General features: G+C 45.7%; 4 protein-coding genes across 6 annotated transcripts; 3 read left to right on the forward strand and 1 right to left on the reverse strand.

Annotated features, from left to right (window-relative positions):
- The first annotated feature begins 2,672 nt into the window (after positions 1-2,672).
- On the forward strand, positions 2,673-3,775 carry LOC100829856. The gene has a single exon (XM_003560090.4). It carries the CDS (start codon positions 2,925-2,927, stop codon positions 3,552-3,554), a length of 630 nt encoding a protein of 209 aa, XP_003560138.1. The 5' UTR covers positions 2,673-2,924; the 3' UTR covers positions 3,555-3,775.
- A 4,123-nt stretch (positions 3,776-7,898) lies between these two features.
- On the forward strand, positions 7,899-8,692 carry LOC100830161 (the record flags this gene model as incomplete). The annotated part of the gene is made up of 1 exon (XM_024457226.1): positions 7,899-8,692. A coding segment is annotated over one exon (576 nt), but the record flags the coding sequence as incomplete, so codon positions are not given.
- Positions 8,693-9,474: 782 nt separating this feature from the next.
- Positions 9,475-10,056, forward strand: LOC104582058. Its single transcript, XM_010231350.1, has one exon. It carries the CDS (start codon positions 9,475-9,477, stop codon positions 10,054-10,056), a length of 582 nt encoding a protein of 193 aa, XP_010229652.1.
- A 240-nt stretch (positions 10,057-10,296) lies between these two features.
- LOC100843537 (protein disulfide isomerase-like 5-4) lies at positions 10,297-18,165 on the reverse strand. 3 transcript variants are annotated; one of them, XM_010239310.3, is made up of 16 exons: positions 18,032-18,165; positions 17,843-17,947; positions 17,275-17,365; positions 16,221-16,315; positions 15,544-15,601; positions 14,143-14,327; positions 13,727-13,784; positions 12,699-12,739; positions 12,536-12,610; positions 12,075-12,131; positions 11,945-12,011; positions 11,545-11,691; positions 11,220-11,444; positions 10,934-11,095; positions 10,767-10,844; positions 10,297-10,681 (listed from the first exon to the last, which is right to left on the reverse strand). In XM_010239310.3, exons 2-16 carry the CDS (start codon positions 17,881-17,883, stop codon positions 10,604-10,606), a joined length of 1,458 nt encoding a protein of 485 aa, XP_010237612.1. In that variant the 5' UTR covers positions 17,884-17,947; positions 18,032-18,165; the 3' UTR covers positions 10,297-10,603. The 3 variants fall into 3 exon arrangements, with proteins under 3 accessions (XP_010237612.1, XP_014753039.1, XP_010237616.1); XM_014897553.1 differs by having other exon boundaries at positions 17,843-18,052; XM_010239314.3 differs by lacking the exons at positions 17,275-17,365; positions 17,843-17,947; positions 18,032-18,165 and having other exon boundaries at positions 14,143-14,322; positions 16,221-16,317.
- Positions 18,166-24,085: the final 5,920 nt, after the last annotated feature.

Below are 24,085 nucleotides of genomic sequence, written 5' to 3' on the forward strand. Positions count from 1 at the left end.
CTTCGCCATCATCAACTGCGTCTCTGATGGACTGGTCCGTCACCTAGGGCGGTGCCTGCCGTCCCTTGTCTCTCCTTTATTCCCTCCCGCAGTCATAGCGGGAGTGTCATGGACGCTAGTGATGACACGGACGCTTTGACTGGAGTTGTTGCCGATGAGTTGCTGTAGACATAGCCCTTGATGTCGATGTCGAGATAGCCGATCATGATGTAGCCGTGGTCGAGGTAGTCATAGTCGAAGTAGTAGTCCTCATAGTGGATGTAGCCGCACATCACCGGAGGCGCAAAAAAAAATTGCGCTATGATGATGTAGAGACGGAGCTGCAGTCGAAGACGATGCACCTTGCAGATGTCAGAAGGCGTCGTCAGGAGGAGCGTCTTGCGTATGTCAGAGGACGCGTCGAAGGAGATGAGGGCACCAATTTTGCCAGAATTGGAGGAAACCCATTGAGCACGCATCGGTTTTGCCATGACGTGCGCACCGTGCGACCGCCAGTTTTGCCAAAACTAGAGGGAAATCATCACAAATAATGATGTTGGTGTCGATGCAGTCAAAGCCGTCGGAGATGTGGGTATGCCGTCGTCGGTGAAGCTGACACGGGAATGCCGTCGTAGATGAAGCTAACACGGGTATACCGTCGTTGCTGATGCATCTTGCAGTAGAACTCTGTCAGAGGACGCAGGAGATGTCCATCAGTGTGGACGAAGTGACGGCGGCTGGTAGACGATGATTCTTGTTAAAGACCACGTCGATGATGAAAACCTTTTGCGATGAAGTGTCGGCAATGGCGGCTTGTCGATGATGGTGCGTCGCTTGAAGGCGTCCCTTTTGGCGACATGTGTCGATGCCGTGCTGTGGCTCCGTGCCTGAGAAGTCGACGAAGTATTGCATCTCGTTCCACACCGGCCTGGCGTGTGGATGGATACGTGTTGACGTTGCTTCTCGTGTATATACTCGACGTAGAGGTAGCTCGTAGCTGGGATTGACGTAGTCGTAGAGCTTGAAGGCATGATGTCGTTCGGCTGGTTCGGGTCGGTGTAGTCGCTCGTGGTAGACGTTCGGGTCCGAATCGATCTGTTTTGTGAAGCCCGTAGACCTGGCGTGTCCTTGTAGATCGCGATGTCGTGGAGTCGTACGGGAGATCGATGCAGACGCAGCTCGTAGATCGCGATGCCGTGGAGTCTCCTTCCGGCCGGTGAAGATTCGCATGCACCGGCAGCTAGCCAGGCAGCTGGTGCATCGATTCATTGATCGATCTGCTTGAAAGCAGGTGGCAGTACTGCCATGTATGCACGTACGCATGTGCATCTTGCCTTCGATCTGGCCAGATAAGAACGCGCGCACTTGCGGAGGCGGCCGGGCTGAAGATGCAGACACTGCGTCGTCGGAGTCGTGGACGCGTGGCTGGATGTTGTGCCGTGGGCGTCGAGGTAGGTGCGCAGAGTTCTGGAGGCGGCGTGTCATGCACGCCGTGCTCACGGCCGGCGATTTTGGACACCGCCTGAAACAATCTCTGCACTGATTTTCACCGGACGAGGGTATCTAGGTATTTTCGTGGCTAATTGAAATCAATCTAGATTGGATATTGGAAAATAATCTAAACTAATCTATGAAACAGATCTCACTTTTGATGATCGGATGGAAACTACAGATGGGAGCCCTCCGGGGAGATCACGGAGATCGGTCTCCCCGGAGGAGGCATGATGCGGAAGATGTGCCCAAGGATCGGCGACGTTAGTCTAACCGTTCTGATACTATGTGGAAATATGAGATTGGAAGTCTAATTGGTATTCCACGATGCTTGATGTTGTATTGATATGACCCTCATATGGGGTATATATATAGAGGTACAATGAGGAAGATAGACTTGGAGTACAAGACAAGTAATTTCTTTAAACCGATTATTTCTTATATCTAATCCCAGCCGTTGTCATATCTCTAACAATCATAAGATGCAAAAGTGTCGAATAAAATATTTTGTACTTGTATAAATCTTTCAACCATTTCATAATATTTGGATAGTGATATTAATCCACTCTTTTGCTTTAAAATTCAAACGTGACGAGAAAAGTTCAAACAAGCCACTGAAAACATGGTGAGTAAACCAATGCAGGAGGAAGTTGGTGAGGGAAGCAGGCGGCAGTGACTCCCAATAAGCAGCGTCGAAGAAATGGAGGACGGAAGAAAAGGAAATGCCCAACACGTGGCCAAGGCGGTAAGGCTGTGTACCACCGAGGCCACCATTGGCAGGGTGGCGGGAAAGGAAGCGGCGAAGCGCCATCATCGTGTCAATTCTGCCCGCACATGGTGATTCAAGATATTTCTATTGGATAAAGAATCAGCATCAATCTAAAAATAAGAATTGCGCCAGTCGAAATTGAAATATGTACTCTCTAGTGGAAACCTATTGGATATTATGCATGATCAAAAGGAACACCAAAATAGCTCAAAAAAAAGGAACACCAAACTTGCCCTCCTTCAGCGCGCTTAAGCCTTACCCTTCCAAATAAAACAAGCTTTTTAGCCTTACTCCAAGGAAACCACTTATCATCATAAAAACAGAGGGAGTTGTACCATACCGCAATACCCTGCATACCCGTTTTCACTCGTCCCAACCGCACGTAGCACTCACCAGCAACCCGTTTTCTTCTCGCGCGATGCACACGAATTTCCAAACAACCAGACCGAAAACCCCAGAGGCAAGTAATCACGTACCTGTGTCAAAAAAAGAAAGTAATCTCGTACCAGGCGCTCCGAGCATACAAGCAAGAACCAGCTCGCAAATATATAACCCGGCCGGGCAGATCCCAGTGAACTCCACACAACAACGTACGCACGATCTGAAGCCGCGGAAGAAGAAGAAGCAGCATCAAGGGATCGAAACGCCTTGCTGCGCGGCGAGGCGAGGCGAGGCAAAGGCAATAATGGGCACGAAGGCGAGGAAGAAGCACCACACGCTGTCGTGCTGCGTGCTGCTGGCCATTCTGGCCATCCTCGGCGTGCTCGCCATCGTCTTCTACATCCTGTACCGCCCGCTGCCTCCCCGCGTGGTGGCGACGCCCGTGGTGATCGGCGTCGAGCACTTCGGGCTCCTCCCGGTTCCCTCGCTCACGCTGTCCGTGGGGGTTCACGTGGTGGTGAGCAACCCGAGCCGGGCCCCGTTCCGGTACGAAGAGACGTCGACGCCCGTGCTGTACCACGGGGAGCCCGTGGGGGTGACGGTGGTTCCGGCGGGCCGGGTCGGAGGGTACGGGACGTCGACGGTGGAGCCGCTGACGGAGGTGGACGGGGTCAAGGTGGCCGCCGACCCGCACTTCGCGGCCGACGTGGCCGTGGGCGAGGGCGCGCTGCCGTTCGTGGCATTCGTGAGGCTGGACGGGAAGGCGCTCGTGCTGCGGGTGTTCGAGGTGAGCGTCACGGTCGAGGTGGTGTGCTACGTCCGGGTGATGGTTTTCCATGGGGAGAGCAGCTCCCGCTGCGTCGCCTCTGTTCGCACCGGGTCTTCCGGCGGCGGCGAGGGGCGGGAGTCTGTTGCCCCGCTGCACGTTAACTAGGCGTGTGGCGTACAACGTGTATATGCTGCAGCTACTGCGCCACCTGATGACATGGACTATCTGGAAGTATATATATCTGCGTACGATCGTTGTTCTGTGCAGTGGATTTTACAGTGTGAGTGCTATAGGATTTGTTTGCGGTGTTCTTTCTGGTTGCTGTACATTCAAATCTGAAAGGGGTGTCTAAGGTAATGGAAAAGTTGCGAGTTACATTTTGAAGCCGTCAATGAATTTAAACAAACATTCGACTGCAGTAGGCAGCTGAATACTTGCGCAATTAGATACCCCTTGCTTTTGCCTCGTTACGGCCGGCCGGCCGGGCCGACACCCGACACTCCGCCGGGTAGTGACATGTGCGTGAAAGTATCTCGTCCGGGCCTCGTTTCGGAGGTGCACGTCAGCACGTGTTGACTCGAACTAGCGGTGCTGATGGGCCCTGGGGAGAGTGCGGCTGCAAACCTTCAACAGCCGCTTCGGCAAGATCATTCAGCTTGCGCGAGTCCCTGTTGGTTGGTGGCGGTAAGGTCGGAGTCGCCAGTTCAAGAGCAATGTTTGTGTGATGACGATACCATTTGCATGCCACCTCATCATCGTTTTTTCTTTCAGCAGTGTGCGTGGAGTATGTGTGGGTAGTCAGGTTGGTCAGAGTTGTCTGTGATTTTGTCATGTTTCATGATGACACCATGGATGTTTGTTTGCGGTTTTTGTCCAATTTTCCGGTAAATTAACTGGACAATTTTTTTTAATTAAGCATTGAGTACTTTCGGAATTCGGTTGAAAAAAAAAATCAGAAGGAAAAGCTCAATCTTTGGTCGGCCTTAACCCACCGGCGTCGCAGGCCCAAACAGATAATGTTAATAGTACAAGATTTTATTTGTCCCCCTCATTGCCACGAGGCCCACGAGTCCTGACACAGTGAAAATTACAGATCGAGCCCTGAGTTTTCTTTTTGAGTTAATCTACTAGTAGAAAACAAAATGCACGCAACGGTGTACGCAACTGTGAATCTGGTGTTTTAATTCCTTCTGTATTTGGTCTGGCCGTCCACGCTGTTCAACGAAAATTCCAAATGATGTAGGTTTGTAACGAAATGAAACAAGTGAAAAAGAAGTAAACAAGTAGTGATGACGGTGACAGGACGTCGTTGTCAAATGGAATAGGTGGAGAAACGGGTTTCGTTTATTCTATTTCGTTTTATTTTATGCAGCAATTTAGGACAAATCCGGCTCCTTCCTCCCGTGCTCCGCGGACGGAAACAAAGAAATTTTGCTGACAAAATTACCGTTCGTTCTCTCATCAGGTATTCTCCGTCTTCAAAAACCATCTTAATAAGCGGATATTTCAGCGGGCCAAAGGTCTAGGAGTGAACCAAGTTATAAAGAAAAAAAGTACTGTAGTAAAAACACGTCTTTACTTTTAGAGTAGAAAAATCACAACTACAAGAGGTTTTAATAAAAAAAACAATAACAGAAAAATGTATAGATAAATTCATCATTTAGTCACCCCGGTCCCATTTGTCACATGCAGGAAGCTTCTTTCAGCACTAATGCCTCGGTCATAATGAGTTTTTTAAATACATATCTATATAATCTATAAAGTTGATCCCCACTATCTCCATTAAATGTTTGCAAGCTTGACATGCATTTAGTCATGCCGGTCCCATCTGTCACATGCAGGAAGCTTTTTTCAAAACTAATGGCTCGGTCATAATGAGTTTTTTAATTACATATCTATATAATCTATAAAGTTAATCACCACTATCTTCATTAAATATTTGCACGCTTGACATGCAAAGTGTCCACATCATCATCCACCTTCCCATGCACCCACATCCCCACTAAGATGCATTTAGTGTTTGCAAACTACACATGCAAAGTGTCCATATGACCATCCACATCATGCAACCCGACAAATAATTCATTTTGATGGCACCTTATACAATTCAACTTTTTATCACCTAAGAGCATCTCCAGCCAGCCCCCCTAAAAGCCTCCAAACGCAAGATGGGGGCACGACTCTAAAAAAACCCACCCAACCCACTCCCCTAAATCCAAAAAGTAGCCGTTCTGGCCAAAAAAATTAGCCGGCGCTCCTAAGCCGCTCCCTACTCACAGGAGGGCTAGCGGGGGCGCCGGTTGAAGCTGAAAAGCAGTTCGGGCCACCACTATCGGTGAGACAAACCAAATTTGAGGGCCAACGTTTTGGGGGTACGGCTGGGTCGCGGATGGGCCTCAAACGAAGAGGGTGCGCCGGCGTCCCCCCATATGGCCATATGCCGGACAATTTACGGGGGGAGACGAGTGGAGATGTTCTAAGACATTTCATCTACATCACCATCCACATCATGCACGTCATGCAACCTGACAAGCAATTTATTTTGGTGGCATCTTATACAATTTAATTTTTTATCACCTAAAATTTTCACAAGTATCATGATTCCTATTTCTTTTGCATTTGATCATTTTATTATCATCATATTTCTTTTGAATTTGATCATTTTATTATTATGTGTTCGTAACATCAATTTTGGCTACAAATATGCACATCATGCAACATCAATTCTACAAATATGCAAATAGAATTTTCCGCGGCAACGCGTGGGGAATCACCTAGTTAGTCTTGAAGTCATGGTTTTTGTTAAAAATGAGATGGAGCTATAGTATTATGTTATTCCACCTTTAAATGTGTGTTTTTGTGTAATTTATTCAATGTTGGGGTGCTACTATTTTTAAAGTGGTTGCACGTTACTTATGAACGTTTGGATTACAATCGTGCTAACTTAAGGCATCACGCATGATGGCACAAAGTCGCACAAAACACCACCACTCGACGCACCAATACATCAATGAGCAATACCATTAGCAACCTCGTTCCTTGGACGACCAATCTCATGCACTCGGATCCTTGGATCAAAGGCGTACTATGAGGTTTTTCATGGTTTCAAGTGTTTTATGCTAAGCATGCCGGGCAATCTGGATGAAAAAACAATTTGGCACAAAAAACAAGAAGTCCAGTAGGCCACAAAGTAGCGCAGTTCGAAGTAAAAGCGGAAAGTGTATCTCTAAAAAATTGAAAGCTTGTAAAAAAAGATTTATGTCTCTAAAAAAATTTAAAGTTTAAAAATAATAGTCTGTCTATTTTTTTAAAAGTTTGTCTAGAAAATCTGAAAGTTTCATCTTTAAATTTGGAAGTTTAATTTTTCAAAAAAAAATGGGAACTCAATTCCAAAAAATAGGAAGGTTGTCCGTAAAAATTCAAAAGTTAGTCAATATTGTTGGAAGTTCATCCACAATTTTGAAACTACACCGAAAGTCCTTCTCAATTCTAAAAAGGTTGTAGAAAATTGAAAGCTCATCTCTAGAATTCTCCACACGTTTTAATCCTTGAAACCCACCGCCCAAAAATAGGAAAATAGGGAAAAGAGTAATAGGGTCCAGAAAAAGATTAGAAGCACAAGAACATTATTGATATGGCCGCTTGGTCGTTGGAACCTGTCGGAATTGACAGTGGCTTTGCGCCCGCGGTACTTCGCCAAGTAGTCATGCCCGAAATAAACATCTCGCCTATCTCCGTGTACAACACACATCATGTTACAATTCGATCAATTTGACTTGAATAATATTTTAGTCAACAAACTCATTTTTTCTCGGATAATATTATCTTTTTGAATCATGATGCATCACAAAATAAAGTACAAGATCACCATGGATGTAAGGCTTGGTCAGCAGTTTTTTTTTTAGGCCGGCTCGGTTAGCTGTTGGTCTGATAAGTTGTGCTTGTGTTTTATTCTGTCATTTTGCAGTTTATAGATTCTTTTATTGAACGATTGCCTTCTTAGGTTCATTCATCTCAGGACTCTCACATGCTCCAGCCGTTTAGTTTGCCAAAATCACACGTGGATGTGTAACTTATATGCTAAGCAAACCAGCCGTTTAGTTCTTCCAAGGTTATTAGCAGGGAGATATATACTACTCCCTCGTTCCTAAATACTCCATACGTCTTGCATTCTACACCATGTTCACCTAAACGAGGTGGCGAGATGAGGAATCGATCACCGGCCAGCCGTCAGATTTTCCTGACCTTCCAGAATCCCCAGACAATCCAAAAGAATTACCAGATCACTGATAACAAGGCAAGCAAACGCGCACCGCGCGGAAACAACCAAAAGAACAAAAAATTCATCTGAAATCCCAATGAAACTTGCCGTCTTTACATATGGTTCTCGCCCTCGGACCTTTTCCCTTCGTACACTCCCCCCCATTCCATTGGCCTCCAAAACCAAAGAAAAACGCGCGCAATTAACAAAGATCGAGATCTCCTGGCAACACAGAAGCACTGTGATTAATTTGGGCAAGGATGAAGAAGAAACCCGTGGTGATCTGCTGCAGCGTGCTGCTGGCGCTCATCGTGGTCCTGGCCATCGTCTTCATCTCGCTCTACTTCACCGTGTTCCGGCCGCGCTCCCCGCACGTGGAGGCGACGGTGGTGAGCACGAGGATCACCCAGGTGGAGATCACATTCCCGCCCAAGCTGAACCTCAGCTTCTCGGTGGACGTGACGGTGAGGAACCCGAACTACGCGTCGTTCCGGTACGGCGACGTGATGACGCAGCTAACCTACTACGGGAACCCCGTGGGGCAGTCGGTGGTGCTCGCCGGGGAAGTCGGAGCGCGGACCACGCAGACGGTGGAGGCGTTGGTGGTGGTGGAGGCGGACAAGGTGGTGTACACGCTCCCGTTCATCCCCGACGTGCTCGCCGGGGCGCTGCCGTTCGAGACGAGGACGACGGTGGCCGGGAAGGCCGTGGTGCTGGGCACGCTCAAGATCAGCGCCACCTCCGTCGTGACTTGCCGCATCACCACCAACCCTATCAAGCAGGAGAGCACGTCCGAGTGCACGTCCACGGCTCGCGTGGGTTGATCACTCGTAAGTCTCGAACTATGTAATTTTTAGCGGCCGGTGTGGTGCGTACCTGTTCTGTATCTTGTGTGAGCGAGGTGCAGGCCGGGTGCAAACACCACACACAAGTTTTCCGCTTTCTGTGTGAGTTTACAGTCTTTTTGTTTTGTGAGTTTGCTGATGGACGGATTTGTATAAAAACATGTCGTACACAACTTTTGATATGTAGGAGTACTTGGAAGAAACCCCGTGATCCATTAATTACCTGCAGCTGTTCCACTTGGTGGGCAGCGTTTTTTTTTTTATTAAAATCTACACCTGTAGATATACGTTATCTGCATTTAAACGAGCAAGGAGAACGTAGATACAACAAAGATATACAGATAGTAAAACAAACACCACCAACTAAGAACCCTGGTGAAAAGAAAACGAAACGCTCGCTGCTACTGGTCACCTGCGCCGGCAGAGGGGCTGGTCGAGGCTCCAGTAACATGTTTTGCAATCAGATCATTAGACTTCAATCTATGTATTCTCAGGGGGAAACTAAAATTCCTGCTGATGTTAAAATAGCCAAAACAATGTGAACTAGCTCAGGTGGTTGGTTTCTTGTGGTGTAACCAGCCCACCCATGTTCAAGTCTCAAACTTGGCATGGGTGCTCGCATTTCCTGAATTTATTTTCGACTTTAACCGGCGTTGTGATTTCAGTGGGAGTGACGTCTCCGTCAACTACGAAGCACCTATGGTGACTTCGTCAATCTTAAAATGATCGGCCGGTAGCTCAGTCTCTCGGAGGTGCTCATAGGGGTAGGGCGTGCGTGTTTCCTAAAAAAAATAGCCAAGATAATGAAAAGAAAATAAGAAGAAGAAAAGGTAACTCCCCATTAACATTCCACAAAGCCAGAATAGCTTGAATGCCAGCACCGAGCACTAATGACAACGTATCATGAAACGCCAGAAGAGAGGGGAAAACAGAAACCCTGCTTCCTCCCTCCATGACAACAAGCTAGTACTGCTAGAGAATGGCAAGGGTCGAGAACAAGGCCACGGTAGCATGCTGCGGCTGCGCGTCGCTCGCCGTGGCACTCCTGCTGGGTGTCGCCTTCGCCGCGGCGCTCTACTTCGCCGTGCTCCGCCCGCGCCCGCCCCGCGTGGCGTCGGCGGCGGTGGACACGCAGCTCTCGGACTTCCGCGTGCTCCCGCCGGCGCTCAACTTCTCCCTGGCGGTCGACGTCGCCGTGCACAACCCAGGCCACGCGCCGTTCCGGCACGGCGAGGCGGTGACCGCCGTGACGTACCGCGGGTCCACGGTGGGGCGGTCCGCGTCGGCCCCCGGGAGGATCCCGGCGCGGTCCACGAGGACGGTCGGGGCCCGCGTGCAGGTGGACGCGGCCAGGGTCGTCGTGAGCAGGCACTACGTGGCCGACGTGGTCTCCGGCGCGCTGCGGTTCGAGGCCAGGACGGCGGTGGCCGGGGAGGCCGTGGCGCTCCGGGCGTTCAGGTTGAGCGCGGACGCCGAGGTGGCCTGCGCCGTCGTGCTGTACCCGTTCAGGAGGGAGAGCAGCTCGCATTGCACTTACACGGTTCGTATTACTGGAATATGATGGGTCGGTCAGCTACGTCGTTCCTGGTTGTGATTCCATAAGCGACGAGCGAGGCCATGATTTCACCCGTCTGAGTTGGATGTGTATTAATCATAAACCTGTTACGCCGTTAAGGCACCTTCTGTACAGCTATGGAATACGCAGCAGTGTCGAACTTAGTCACAGCCATGCAGCAGATAACCATAGACTGGTATACCATGACATTAATTGGTACCAAGATAAAGAAAATAACACATGGACTTTCCAAATGTAGCGATTACTTTCCGGTGAGAAACTCAGAGAAACATTTTTTTCAGGTTTTAGAGCGGAGTTCGGACAATGACACCACATGAACTAACACAGGGTGCAGCTACAAGGATCCAGTTTTATTCCTGTTAAGTTACTTAGCAAAACGGTGAGGTTCACAGCTATATCATGGCGCCATCTTTCTGTCAACCCCCCTCCCGCTGTATAATACATTAAGAATTGCTACAAGGTATAAGAAAAATAATGACTAACTAGTGCAACCGCAAGAACACGACCGCTTCTCAAGATCTGTCATCCTTGTTCAAATGTCCTTTCCTAGCTCAACCTTCTTCACCAGCCGTAGGGTGTTGTGCAAGATGGAATCCAGTATTCCAGCGACCTAGAATTTACAGTTACTATTCATTAGCCATGTATAATTGATGCATTCATAAATAGGCAAGATATTAGCGATGACATGTTCCCACCGTGAAAACTCCACCAATAATAGCACAGACATTTGTGATGAAGTGGGAGAAGGATTTTGGAAGTTCAGTCACTAGGACCTGATGATAAATGAAAATATGTTTAATGGATTCTTCGCATGTTAATGAACCAAGCATAAAGTAGAATAATATAATACCAAGATACTCACCTGCATGGGAGAAGGCTCAAAATGGAATTTCACAACAGGAACATAGAAGCTGTGCACCAAGCTGCTGTGCGCTGTGTATTCATATTCTTCAAACACTTTCAACTCCTTTGAGGATCTCAGCGTAACCAGCTCTGTCTTTACAATTTGTAGGTAATGCTCAATCTAGAATGACATAATCAAAACAAATGCTATTGTTATTTCCTCAGAAACCACAAGTGTTGCGCTGGAAAAAGATTCAATGCCTTGCCAACTTCACAAGGAAAGTAAGCAAAATTTAGGGACTTACAGTAACATTTGCATTGTTATCACCGTGCTTAACAATGTAAGACTGACCAGCCAATCTATCATGGTGTCCGCCGACATAGGGAATTAGTCTTTTAAGTTCACTAAACATATTTGGTGAGAGCCTATTGCCAAATGAGAACTGGGTCACGTAGTGGGAAACATTTATCTGAGATGGATCAAATGAGTGTGAACCGGATCGAGCCGAGATTATAACACTCCCCGGAACCTGAGTAAGAGAACATGATTAATAAAAGACCACATAGAAGAATCCTTTCTGGGCGTTACAATTATTACTACTATGCAAGTTAGCTCAGAAGGTCATTTACCTTCTTGACCCGCACAAACCCTTCGACTCTGCAACCGCTAGTCATAGGAGCAGGACGCTTTGCAGGATCAACAGTCTTGTTGGATTTGTCGTCCAAAGCAAGCATATGTGCCTCTTTTGGAAGATTTCCAACATAAGTTTCCATTGCCTGAGATTCAGAACATATGTCAGTAACAGTTTGGGTGCCCATAAAACAATGAATAACACATATTAACAAGCAAAGAAAATTTCGCCTTTAGTTCTGACATGGGAAAAGAATTCATTGCAGCCTTCTCATGTCCAGTAAAGTTTAAGATATTGTGTTGCAGACTTGCAGTAAAGATAAACCATATAACATACAAACTACTATTGTACTAACCCAACTAGAAAAATAACTGGAAACTAAGTGATTAATTACATACCGCGACTAAACTGTCAGTATCACGTTCCCCGTAGTATGATTCATGATCATGGTGACCCTGATTCTCCCTGTACAAAATTCGATTTAGTCATTTATAAGATATCTAAAAGATAAATGTTCAATTCACTTACTTCATATCACTCCCTTTACGGAAAATGCGAATTGATGGGTAACCTTGTATATGATGCCTGCATTTAATGAGTTGAAGTGATCAAAAGCATGTTATATCAGTGTGCTGACACGATAAACATGCATAAGGGCGCACATATAAGCAGAACCACTTGTTCGTGTACATAAGTGGTAATAATACAGTTCAGGCACTGATTATTCAATATGAAAGGTAACAGAAAATGCTTCTCAGTCAAATAGTTCAAGAAGGTATAAGCACTGTCAAAAGCGGCATGCAAGGACACACACATTAGTAACTCATGAAGGATGGTGGCATCTGGATATAACTTCATTAGGGATTTAAAAAAAAACGGATCGATCAATATCTCATGTTGATGAAATGAGGATGTTTGGATTCCATATTGCAGCATATGCATGTGACCTTTCTTGGTTCGAATTTAATGATGAATTAATACACACAGACCTCTTACACAGTTCACCTTCCTCAGTGCAGTCAACCTTGGCAAGAAGAATTCTGCCATCCATTTCAGGATCATATCTGTGATAAAAAAAAAAACAGAGTGGCAATTAATAGTGTTAAGAAGAAGAAACCCCAATCCACCATGGGAAAAAAGAACAGTATATACCTCTCCTTAATTATTTTTGCAGTCTTCTCCCATGAAGGTTTCTGAAGGAATATAAAAAAAATCAGAACAATTTGAATTTCTCGGTGTATTAGCTTAACAATCGCAAATATACTTCACCTGGAATAAGGATATGTTGGAATTTGATCATAGAAAAACAATAAACTAACGTTTAAGACAAATGCATCAGTATTTCTTATAATATGCTTAGATCAAGATGACGAGCACATCATCACATAATATTCGACTAATCACTACCTAACAAATATGTTGCCGTAGAGTCAAGAGTATTTGTCGACTGAGTTCTAGTTAGTTGTATATGTGGCGTCATGGTGTAGCGGCCGGATGGAGTTGGTAGCTTAGCATGAAGTTAGTTGCTGGCTTTACTTGCTATACCTGTACGCATCGTTTGTGAAAGTCAAGAAAAACAAGAGAAGAGGCAGAGGTGCATTGCGTACAAGTATAAATAGCAAGTAAAGCCAGCAACTAACTTCACGCTAAGCTACCAACTCCAGGTCCTATTCTCTTGGTCCGTGGACACATGCATGCAGTGGATTAACTCCGATCCACAAGACTCGCTAGCTACCTCAACTGAAACTAACAACACGCGCACACAACTAGCTAGCTAACAACTCACGCACACGTGCAGGTAGTACTATCATATGCACATACGTAGGCCACAACTCCACGCAAGTACCATGCACTCGTCTGTAGCCGGCCGACTAACACGCGAATAATTCTAGTGCACGTGCACACAGGCACTTACCTCCTGGCTTGCCGATCAGCTCACATTTAGCACACATCAACTCTTAGTGCTTCGCTTGCGCCGATCCGGCCGCTACGCCATGACGCCACGTATACAACTAACTAGAATTCAATTGACAAATACTCTGACTCTCGGCAACAATGCCATGCTAACACAAATAAACTCTAAACTTAACGCTAATAACAAGATTAGTTCCAACAAAATATGATGGCATCAGTAATGAAAATCCCTAAGTGCAAGGGAACACAAGGAGATTAAGTCTAACCAATCGATTGCTCCAGTAACACCAGGGGGCATAAAAGTTCACGACCAAAATGGGATACCTGAACAGGAATAAAATCTATTATAAATATGAACTGAAACTATAATACGGCTCCAACAAGAGCGCAATAGAGATGCGATACTTAAAATCAAGGGCAGATCTCATGCAGGAAAGGTAACTCTGATAGCCATATCGTATCTGACCAAAGTAATTAGTGGCTTAGAGGCATCTATAGCCTATAATAATAAAGATACAAAGAGTAAAAATCCTGCATGAATGTCAGCAAGATATGGTGAATAGAATATTATGGAGAACTGTTTGAATATTGATGCGATTTTGAGATGAAGAATGATTAAATAACTGGGATGTTTGAAGTCTGGCATTGAGGTTGATATTAAACTAGATGGTTCAATACTTACTGGTGTGAATAGCTATCAAAATTGCGAGAGGACAAAGCAACTGAACCATCAGCATGATACTCTTCGACATCATCTCCATGTTTGTTGACAGTAGGTATAGGTCCCGAGTGGAACTCAGATCCAGTAGGTACTAAATTCCGATCAATTGAAAACTTGCGAACAGTTTTCGTTATGTTCAATCTGTTCTGCATATGTATTGAACAAGAAATTGAAGTTAAACCAGCATTAATAAAAAGGTGCATCTCTAGAAAGAAAATCGAAAGCAGGAAATGGTTCCAAATGTAGAAAAATAGTTCACACAAGTTACCACCTAATCATGAGAATGAAACATAGCAAAAAGTGAGGCACTGAAGTACTGAACTAATTCATAATTTAAGATTAGCATACAAAACATACGTAGCTTACATTTAAGGAAAATGCCAATTCTGGACCGTCAAACATCTCTGGAGTTTAATTTGACCAAACTATGAAAAGGACCCAAATAACCACTTGTACGTAATCCACCATGTTCTATCCTATGTGGCCGCTGAATAGACTTATTTGCACATGTATGGCTGGGTCAGCAAGGTAATTAAGAGCACAAAGAAAACTTTCACTCTCACACCCTTTCTCTTATCTCCCTCAGAACGGATCATTTGAAAAGTCAGGAAAGCACTGCCTCGAAGAAAGGCGAGGAAAGTAGTCAAAGGGGTCACTCCTGTACAGATTGAAAAGGATCATACTGGAGTCACCAGACTTTCGCAAACACATCAACAGAATAGTTCAAGAAAAAGAGAAAGCTAGCCATGTCTGTTATGGATCTTATTCGCACTCAGCTTGTCCCTCGCTCATTCTTTAATCTTGCCTTTCTCCGATTCCTTCGATCTCCAGCAGCTTCGGCAGGATGGAGAGCAGGCCGTCGTCGGCTTAGCAGCAGCATGGTTAGGCAGGAAAAGACCAGCTTCGGCAGGATGGTGAGCAGGCCATGGGTCCAGCAGCAGCATGGCTTGGCAGGAAAAGCCACATGGCCGCCATGGCAACACAGGCTACATGTAGTTTGCATGGTAACAGGTTTGTGGGGTGGGGGCCTGGGGGTGGGAGAGAGCAGAAGACGCTGCAGTGTTACAACGGCGCGTCGACGACGGCAATAATGAGCTAACCGGTCAGCACCCGATGGCAACCTTTTCTCGTTGGGGCAAGAAAGAAGAGATAGGCACGATGATTGTAGGAGGATGAAACCAAGGGAATAAATATGTGTTTGGCTTACACGTAGGACCTTCTATCGTCTCAATATAACTATCATTTTCCCCCTTCTTTTAGGTTCTTCATAAAAAAGGAAAGATACATGTTCTATAATGTCACATTCTAGAAGGCAGCTAGAAGAACAAAAATAAAGCATCATCAGAAGAGATAGAATCTTACTGTTCCCAACACATCACTGACGTCAACTGATGCAAATTCGCATGAAAGGGCAGGGAAGCTGCAAAACACAGAGCCAGGTAGTGAACAATCAAGGGAATAATACTTTTTTTGCAGCCTATCACTGCTTAACAAAAGATATCCCAAAAAATGTGGATCTGAACTCCAGCTGAGCGCAAGATTAGCATATAAATCTTACTACAAATTATGATATTGGAACGCACTAGCAATTAACTATCCAGTGCTTGAAATTTTCCTGGAAACTTGGGCTGCCATTTTCAACAACAGATCTCAAATGCAGATGTATTCTAAGGAGAAAAGGCTAATGAATGAATAGTATAAACCTATTATTCAATGAACACAGCAAAAATTATTAGATTTGGAGCACTAGCTAATGCCAAGAGACTATTAGCCTAAGTATACATCATATGCTCCTTTATTACACAAATTTATAAAATACTACTTCCAAGAAACATGAACTGAAATTAAACGTCATTAACAAGTAAATCACAACAGCAAGTCATTAATTACAGAAGAGCAGACAGAAATTAGGAGAACAACTTCACTTTAGTGTAAGCAGCATTAGCAAGAGCAACATATATCAGGATTGTTGATGAAACCATAAAGCCTCATATTTGAAATCCAAACTGAGTAATGATTAGAAATCATATCAAATTCACCTCATGTTAAAATCTATCCGTAAGAACTCTCCATCTGAACTCCTATCAACAATTACTGATGTGGTGGTATTGACCGCTAGGTAACTACTTAACTCCTGCAATGACAGTTCAACAGCTTTAGTTAAAATTAACCTTCAATCTAAAATTTAAAGATTCATAATTAAGAAACCAAGCAAGCAATATAAAAAAGATTCTCACAAATACAGAAATTGTAGTGCTTAACCAACAGGGACCCAAGTAGTCATGTGATCAAACGAACAGTTTGTATTCATGTACAATTCTGTCAATGAATTAGTTTTTTTAGAAAAGTAGGGCTTCTGCGGCTGTTTCATTCAACAGAACCAAACAGCGAATAGTTATCTGTCTCAGCAGTCGGTTCATGAACGAGCTTCCGGCAAAAAAGGCCCTAATGCTACCAGCAGAAAACAGAAAGGAAGTTCAGCAATGAATTAGTTTCAAGTTGTTTCAATGAATTAGTTTCAAGTTGTTTCAATGAATTAGTTTCAAGTTGTCATGATCGCCGATAGCTTTCAAAGTCTAATATGGCTGTGGTTGGCATTACAGTGGATTCTCATAATCCCGTTTCTCCCAACCACTTTTGCCTATTTTATTGTTTGGCTAACCAACTTTTGCCTCCTTTGGTGTGTATTTTCTCACAACAGATTATAAAATAAGTTAAGCATAGCACAGTTCAGCAACCGCAAACTGAGCGTACATCATGTTGATACTCTTGTAGTCATTTAAAAAAGTTAATTCCACGGGGTAACTTTGTACCATTGAACAAAATAAGTGCAGATGGACATTGATGCGGTGTACAGTTCATTTCTACAGCAAACCGAATAGCAGCGGACAAAATATCTGCACAAAGAAAGAACTGCAATGCCCTCTTTTGTATGATCGTGTCCATTAGATTAATCTGAACACCAAACTGAACATGTAAACAGTCTGTCATGTTACTTCTTTTGTGTGCTACACATAAACTTAAACCAAGCAAGATAATGTAACTTGACAAAAAGTACAGTAATGATAAGAACAGAAACTGCGAGGAACACACCATTCCGAACAGAAACACCATTGCAAGTGCTGCAACAATGGATAATCCAGCGCCAGATAGTGATGCCTCCGTCAGATCTCTAGGAATTTTCCTGCAAAAAAAACAAAAATCATCAATACCTATTCACTTCAGTACAAACTAACATAGCACTGGACAGTGACCACTGTATACCCGCTCACAATGCCAGCACAAAGGCCATACACCCCAAAGCTACACCATACTAGTATTTTGCATTCTCAGTATTACCACCTTCTAACACATACGGAGTACGACGTATCATATACGTGTAGGTCTCTAGAAACGGACCGAGTAAATCACTGATGTCAAGCATCCACACTCGAACCAACACAACAATCCGTAGCCAATCCACCAAATAGATAGTAATGCAACGAAACCAATTCCCGCATTCATCTAATCCCGCCACGAATCGCACGGAGCCAACGCGTTCCAGTCGCCGATTCCGGCTAATTCCCGCACAGATGAACACACACGATGACACCCGACGGAAAGGCCTCGAGGAACGGAGTTCGCGGATCAATCTGAGGACGGAGAGGGACGCGAATGGTACCTGTAGAAGTCGACGGACTTGAGCTTGCTCGAGGAGATCATGGCTGACGATGGTGACGGCGTCGCCGCCACGCGCCGTGGCTTCGGATCTGCGGGGTGCGGAGATCTGGAAGGAGGGGAAGGAGGGGGGTGAGATTTCTGTGGGGGAGTTTACTCTCGTCGTCTAGGAAGGTGTGCCCGCGGATCTCACCGTCCTCGTCTCCTACCTCCCGGAGTCCTCCTCCCGAGTAACGCTGCTTTTTGCCTTTGGATGTCGATTAGCGGAGCTGATACGTATCTGTCAGTTTCCTTTTCTGTATTTCTGGAAATACCGTGTGAACTTAAATTGGAGTACGTTATTAATTTAGGCCGATTTTGCAATGCTGAATGTCCGTTTGAGCTGTGGGTCGGACAAAAAACACCCCGAGTCCCGTTTGAAACGGGCAGTGCACCCAATGGGATGACGCAAATTGGGGACAAACAAGATGAACTAGATTTGAACACAAAATGACTGAAACTTGAAACATTCCATTGATAAACATGATGAACTAGTACAACTTTTGCTACTGATCGTCCTTGCCCATCGGGGCCCTAGTGTTCGTGGAAAGAGGAGTAAAATCAGTTTTGCTATTGATCGTCCTCCTCGAGGCAGGGCAACCCCTTCTCCGCAAGTCACGCCTGCCAGTTGAGCTCGAACTTTCGGTCCGCTGCGAACCCCCGTGTGAGCTCCTCGTCGTATAATGCCTTCCGGTGGACGGCGTCCTTGGCACCGTGCTCCGAGGAGGCCTTGAACGGAAACAAGATGGGCCGATCCTCCTCTTTCGGGTTGGTCCCAAGAACCCGAAAGCCGGATCCAAGGGTGCGGCGACGCTGCAGGAAGAGCCGACGGTTCCTCCTTGATCTCCATCGCCTTCATTTGCGGCGCCGCCTCTTCTTCCGCGTGCTCCATCTTGGGCACCTGGAATGCGCTGCCGCCACCGCACCTCGGGGCAAGCCCCCAGTCGGGATATGGTTGCCTCCATGGCGGCCGGAGTGCACGTTCATCGAGAACGTGGACGGAGGAGACGCCGGCGGATGCATGTCGACGGCGAGAAACTAGGGTTCGTGAGCGAGTGGTGTGTGTGTGTGGTGGGGTGGGGAAATGGGGTCAACACGGTGCACTAAAAAGGACCGGGGATGGGTGGTTGGGTTGCTGGCAGGTGGCCTCGAGAAGACTAAAAGGATTGACTGGACCTGCCCTAGGCAGACGACCGGACTGCACGACACTCCGTTTCTCGGTCCGTTGAGACGCAAACCCGGCCCAGATTGGGTCGCCCCGCTGGACCGCAGTTTGGCCCGTTTTGGCACGAAAGGACGCATCCGGTCGAAACGGGTCGCCCCGCTGGAGTTGCCCTTTTTTTTAGAGAAAAGGCTCGTCAGCCCAGCTTTATTAGAAAGCCAGGTTTCGGTTCAGCTTTCGGTTCAGCTGGGAATTCCAACTATACAAGCAAAATAGTCACCAAACATTCCAAGAAGATAACATGCAGCAGCTCGAGCCACAAACCACCCAGCACATGACAAAATAGTAGCACACAAACTAAGATTGGATTCTACAAAGAGCAGCAACTACTAAGCTACCAGATTCACCCCTTAGTTCAGCCAATGCCACGTCGGATCTAGGAATCGAAAGACAGCCGGACCACCACCTGGATTTGCTTTAGCATCGCCTCCGGTGATAGGCGCCCTTTCTCAGTAGAAGAGCTCTCCAGCGTATAAGTAACGACATGGCCTTGTACACAACCTACAAAGGAGATGAGCATATTTTTCTTAATAATAAAAATCATATCATTCGAACCAACCACAGTGCCCAAGCCACTGCCGCCAGTAGCGACCACCACTTGCAATTAGACTTTCTCCCACCCGTAAGGCTGGTCATAGTGGGAAGTAACTTAAAGTAGTAACATGGTTATGTTACTAGTCTAAGTTACTATGTTCATAGTGGGTAGTAACTTATGTGTGGTGTCATGTATTGTGTTATTTATTAGGTCGTAGACTCATTTTATCTTGGTTTGTATGATGTTATGGTAACATATCTAGTTACCACAAACCTCTCTCTCCTCATTAATAGCATGTCACATTATCAAATTTGCTTAGTTGGCACTTATATTACCACCTATGTTACTCCCACTATGAGCTGCCTACGCATACAACAGTCAAAGAATTCCTCTACACATCCCGGTGCCTTGTACCAACCAAAGCAGTCCCTAAAGCTAGTCATAGTGGGAGTAACTTAGGTAGTAACATAAGATTCCAACTAGGCATTTTGGTGACATGACATGGTATTAAATGAAAAAATAGATGGATGTGGTAACAAGATATGTTACCGTAACATCACACAAATCAAGGCAAGATGAGTCTACAACCTAATAAATAACACTATGCATGACACCACATATATGTTAGTACGTACTATGGAGGTAGTAACTTAGGCTAGTAACATATGGATGTTACTACTCTAAATTACTCCCCACTGTGACCAGCCTAAGGAGCAAGGACACACAGACCCAAAAAGCAATAGGGCGAGCGAAAATAAGATGATCTGCCGTTTCTACCGCCCCACGGTTGACACCCAAAGTTCTCCCAACCAGCCTTTTTTAAATAGTTCCTCAGTAACATAAAAAATCTGTTGTTTAAGTGGAATTCTAGCTTTCTACAAGTCGTTGAGCTGCAGGTCCACAACCCCGCTGTGTAATATTGCATCATAAAGTGATTTAGTCGAGTATAGCCTATTTTTTGTGAGCACTCAGCACCGCACGTCCTTCTCCCGCGAGAGGAAAATCTGCCCTAGGAAATCTAATAAATTCAGCCATTCTCTCTGCTCCTCAGCCCCAAAGGAGCGCCTAAAAGTCAAGTTTTTTTTTAAATACCATGTAACTTTATTCAAAGGAGTAGCCATTCTTTCATTTTACTCCTCTCAAAAAAAGCTACTCCTTTCGACCGGTATTACTTGTCTCAAAGTTGCCCAAATACGGATGTATTTATGTGTAAAAAACGTCTAAATACATGAATATTTTGACAAGTAATTCCGACCGGAGGGAGTACCTCGTTTTATTTTTATTTTGAGCGAACGAACAGCTATCTCATTTGTTTAGAGGATGAACGCTATCTCATTTTATTTTTATTTTGAGATTAAGATGAACGCTATCTCATAATCCATTACCTTGGACAGTACTGTAGAAGCCCAAGAGGCCCTGAAGCCCGACATCGGCCATGACGCATGAGCCCCTGGATCTCGATGGACGTGCATACATGGTACCCTAGATCAGTTCATATATAGATCCTCTCAAAAACGTGGTGCAGTCCAGTCTTACTCCCACTATGTTACATGTCGATGCATCCAAGATAATTTCCTTAATGTTCAAAACGTGGTGCAGTCCTTCCAAAAATCAAAATCTCCGGCTCTTTTCTTCAAGCTCGATATTGCTAAAACTTTTGACACTGTCAACTGAAGCTACCTTTTGGAGGCCCTGACGGCTCTTTGGTTTGGATGTCGTTGGCGTGATTGGATCTCCTTGCTCTTTGCCACTGCTACCTCTCGCCCCCTCCTCAATGGTTTGCCGGGTGAAAACTTTTCGCACCGTCGTGGAGTCCGGCAGGGAAACCCGCTGTCCCCTATGCTCTTCATCCTTGCGATTGACCCCTTACAGAGGGTTTTCCACTTGGCCTTGTTGCAACAGGTTCTATCCCCGATGCCTTCTCATTCAGCAAAGCTTCGTGTTTCTCTTTACGGGGATGACACGACGATCTTCATCAACCCCACCGTTCAAGACCTGCACGCCACTCAGCGCATCCTTGAATCCTTTGGTCAGATTTCGGGTCTTATTACGAACTTTTCCAAATCGCCTGTGCACCCCATCTGCTGTGATCACCTCGACCTCGACCAACTGCTCCTCCATTTTCCAGGCAGCAGCATGGGCTTCCCATGCCGCTACCTTGGCCTGCAGCTCCATGTCCGCAAGTTGAAGCGAATCCATGTGCAACCCCTTATTGACAAACTTGCGACGCGTCTACCGAGGTGGAAAGGGACCATGCTGTCCTCTGCTGGCAGGCTTACCTTGACCAAGGCGGTCCTGTCGGCCATCCCGATCTTCCACATGCCGGTTTTCCCCGTTGCAAAATGGGCCATCAAGAAGATGAACAAAATCAACAGATCTTTCATTTGGAAGGGCAAAGAGGAGGCGAATGGTGGTCACTGCTTGGTCAATTGGTCCAAAGTTTGCATGCCTAGGAAACTTGGCGGCCTAGGCATCTCTGACTTGGAGAAATTTAGTCGTGCCTTGCGCCTGCGTTGGTTGTGCTACGAGTGGACATGTCCTAACAAACCATGGGTGGGAATGCCCCCTCCGGTGAACAAATGTGACCGTGCTCTTTTTTCTGTCTCCACCACAGTGCAGATTGGCGATGGTCGTAAGGCAAAATTCTGGCATGACTCATGGCTGGACGGTTTAGCTCCCAATGTCATCACACCAACCATTTTTGCCATCACTAGGAGGAAGAACCGTTCTGTGCACGATGATATTACCGAGGGGGCTTGTGTCCGCGCTTTAAGAGGCAAGATCTCCAATGCGGTTCAACTCGATGAGTTTGTCTCCCTTTGGTTGAGACTTCAAGGTGTGGTCCTAAACTCCGACTCCCCCGATTCCATCACTTGGCGTTGGACCTCGCATGGCTCCTATACCTCCAGCTCGGCGTACAAGGCTCAATTCCTCGGCTCCATCCATGCCCAACACGCTAACACTGTCTGGAAAGCCCAAGGCCAAAAACAAGTGCAAATTCTTCGCCTGGCTTCTTGTGCAGAACAAGATCCTCACCGCCGACAATCTCCCCGTCAGGGGCTGGCCGCACACTCCTGGATGTTCCCTTTGCACTGATCCTCATGAGACCGGGACACACCTTTTCCTTCGATGCCCCTTTGCCCGCCAGATGTGGGAAAAAGTCCTTGACCACTACAACTTCAACATCCTTCAGCAAGTCAAGACTTCTGACTACAGGGACACTTGTGCCTGATGGATTCAAACCTCCAGGACGATTGACAAAGAAAGAAGACAATATTTCAACGGGGTGGTCATTTACATCATGTGGAACATTTGGAAGGAGCGCAACCGCCGTATCTTCCAGACCGTGGCAGCTCCTGCTTTTGTTGTCGCGTCGTTTGCCCGTGACGCAATTGATACTCATAGGATTGCTTTCCATTGCGTGACCGTGCCGTGAGATTTGTTGTGGTTCTTCGGTGTTTTCTGTCCGTCCTACCGGCCAGCTGCCGTTGGGATAGTCTTTCTCTGTTTCGTTTTTGGCTTTTTTTCTTGTTTCGACATCGGTTGGATGTACATATACTTGGTTTTCCTCTTCTAATATTGCATGCCAGAGCTCCTGGCTTTCACGGCAAAAAAAAAAATAAGTTCATCTATATGCGATTAAAAATAAAATCATCTACGGAGTAGTATTCATGAACTTCCCGACTTGATCGATCACCTTCGCCCGACCGCCCGCGCTAGCTAGGCATGGACAACAGCCGCATCTGAGCCTCGGATCGGATGCTTCGTCGACCGCCGGTCGCAGCTCGCAGGTGCGCGGCCGCTGGCTGCCGACCACACTATCATGCCAATCTACAGCCTCAGACCTCACGGCATGTCTCACGGTTAGAGCTAAAATATTATATCCTATTAATAATCTTGCAGTTAGGTTTATTCAAACTATAAACTAGCACTTTTCTATTAGACCAATTTCAAACTACTGATTGATTTGTCTACTAACACAGAATTTTACGTTCCTAAAAAAAACAGAATTTTACGGAAGCATAGGGCAAGAGATTAATTAATTGATTTTTTTGCAGGGATTAATTAATTGATTTTATTTCTTATGCTTCAAGTATGAAGTCTAATTTATTGTTTTTTCAATCCCGTTCACTTGTTTTGATGGGGTTGGTAATCATAGAGCTAATATAAATTAACAGAAGCACAGCAAACCATATTGTTCTGTGATTTGGCATCAATCTGTATTTAAGACTTAATATCGAAGTCCTGACTCCGCTCCTGCTCATCAGTTTCAATGTCGATATCCTGACTACCTAAATTAACAGAGAACCGAATCCCCAAACAAAAAAACGGGTCCAAACTCAGTTGGAACGAAATTGAAAATGCCATTACTTTTCGGTTATCAAGTCTAGAAAACGGATTTAGTTTGGGTAATTCGGCTTTGACCCTCGGGTGCCCAAAATAACCAAAAA

This window comes from Brachypodium distachyon, chromosome 1 (genome assembly GCF_000005505.3).
Source record: "Brachypodium distachyon strain Bd21 chromosome 1, Brachypodium_distachyon_v3.0, whole genome shotgun sequence".
In the NCBI taxonomy this organism is placed as follows: Eukaryota; Viridiplantae; Streptophyta; class Magnoliopsida; order Poales; family Poaceae; genus Brachypodium; species Brachypodium distachyon.

What these genes read in the sequence shown, in the direction of transcription:
- LOC100829856 (XM_003560090.4), top strand. Translation starts at nt 2,925, where the DNA reads ATGGGCACGAAGGCGAGGAAGAAGCACCACACGCTGTCGTGCTGCGTG.
- LOC104582058 (XM_010231350.1), top strand. Translation starts at nt 9,475, where the DNA reads ATGGCAAGGGTCGAGAACAAGGCCACGGTAGCATGCTGCGGCTGCGCG.
- LOC100843537 (XM_010239310.3), bottom strand. Translation starts at nt 17,883, where the DNA reads ATGATCTCCTCGAGCAAGCTCAAGTCCGTCGACTTCTACAG. An exon ending in TCAGTGATGTGTTGGGAACA is followed by an intron (nt 14,328 to 15,543) that starts GTAAGATTCTAT and finishes ATACATATGCAG; the next exon opens with AACAGATTGAACATAACGAA. An exon ending in ATACTGACAGTTTAGTCGCG is followed by an intron (nt 11,692 to 11,944) that starts GTATGTAATTAA and finishes TCTGAATCTCAG; the next exon opens with GCAATGGAAACTTATGTTGG.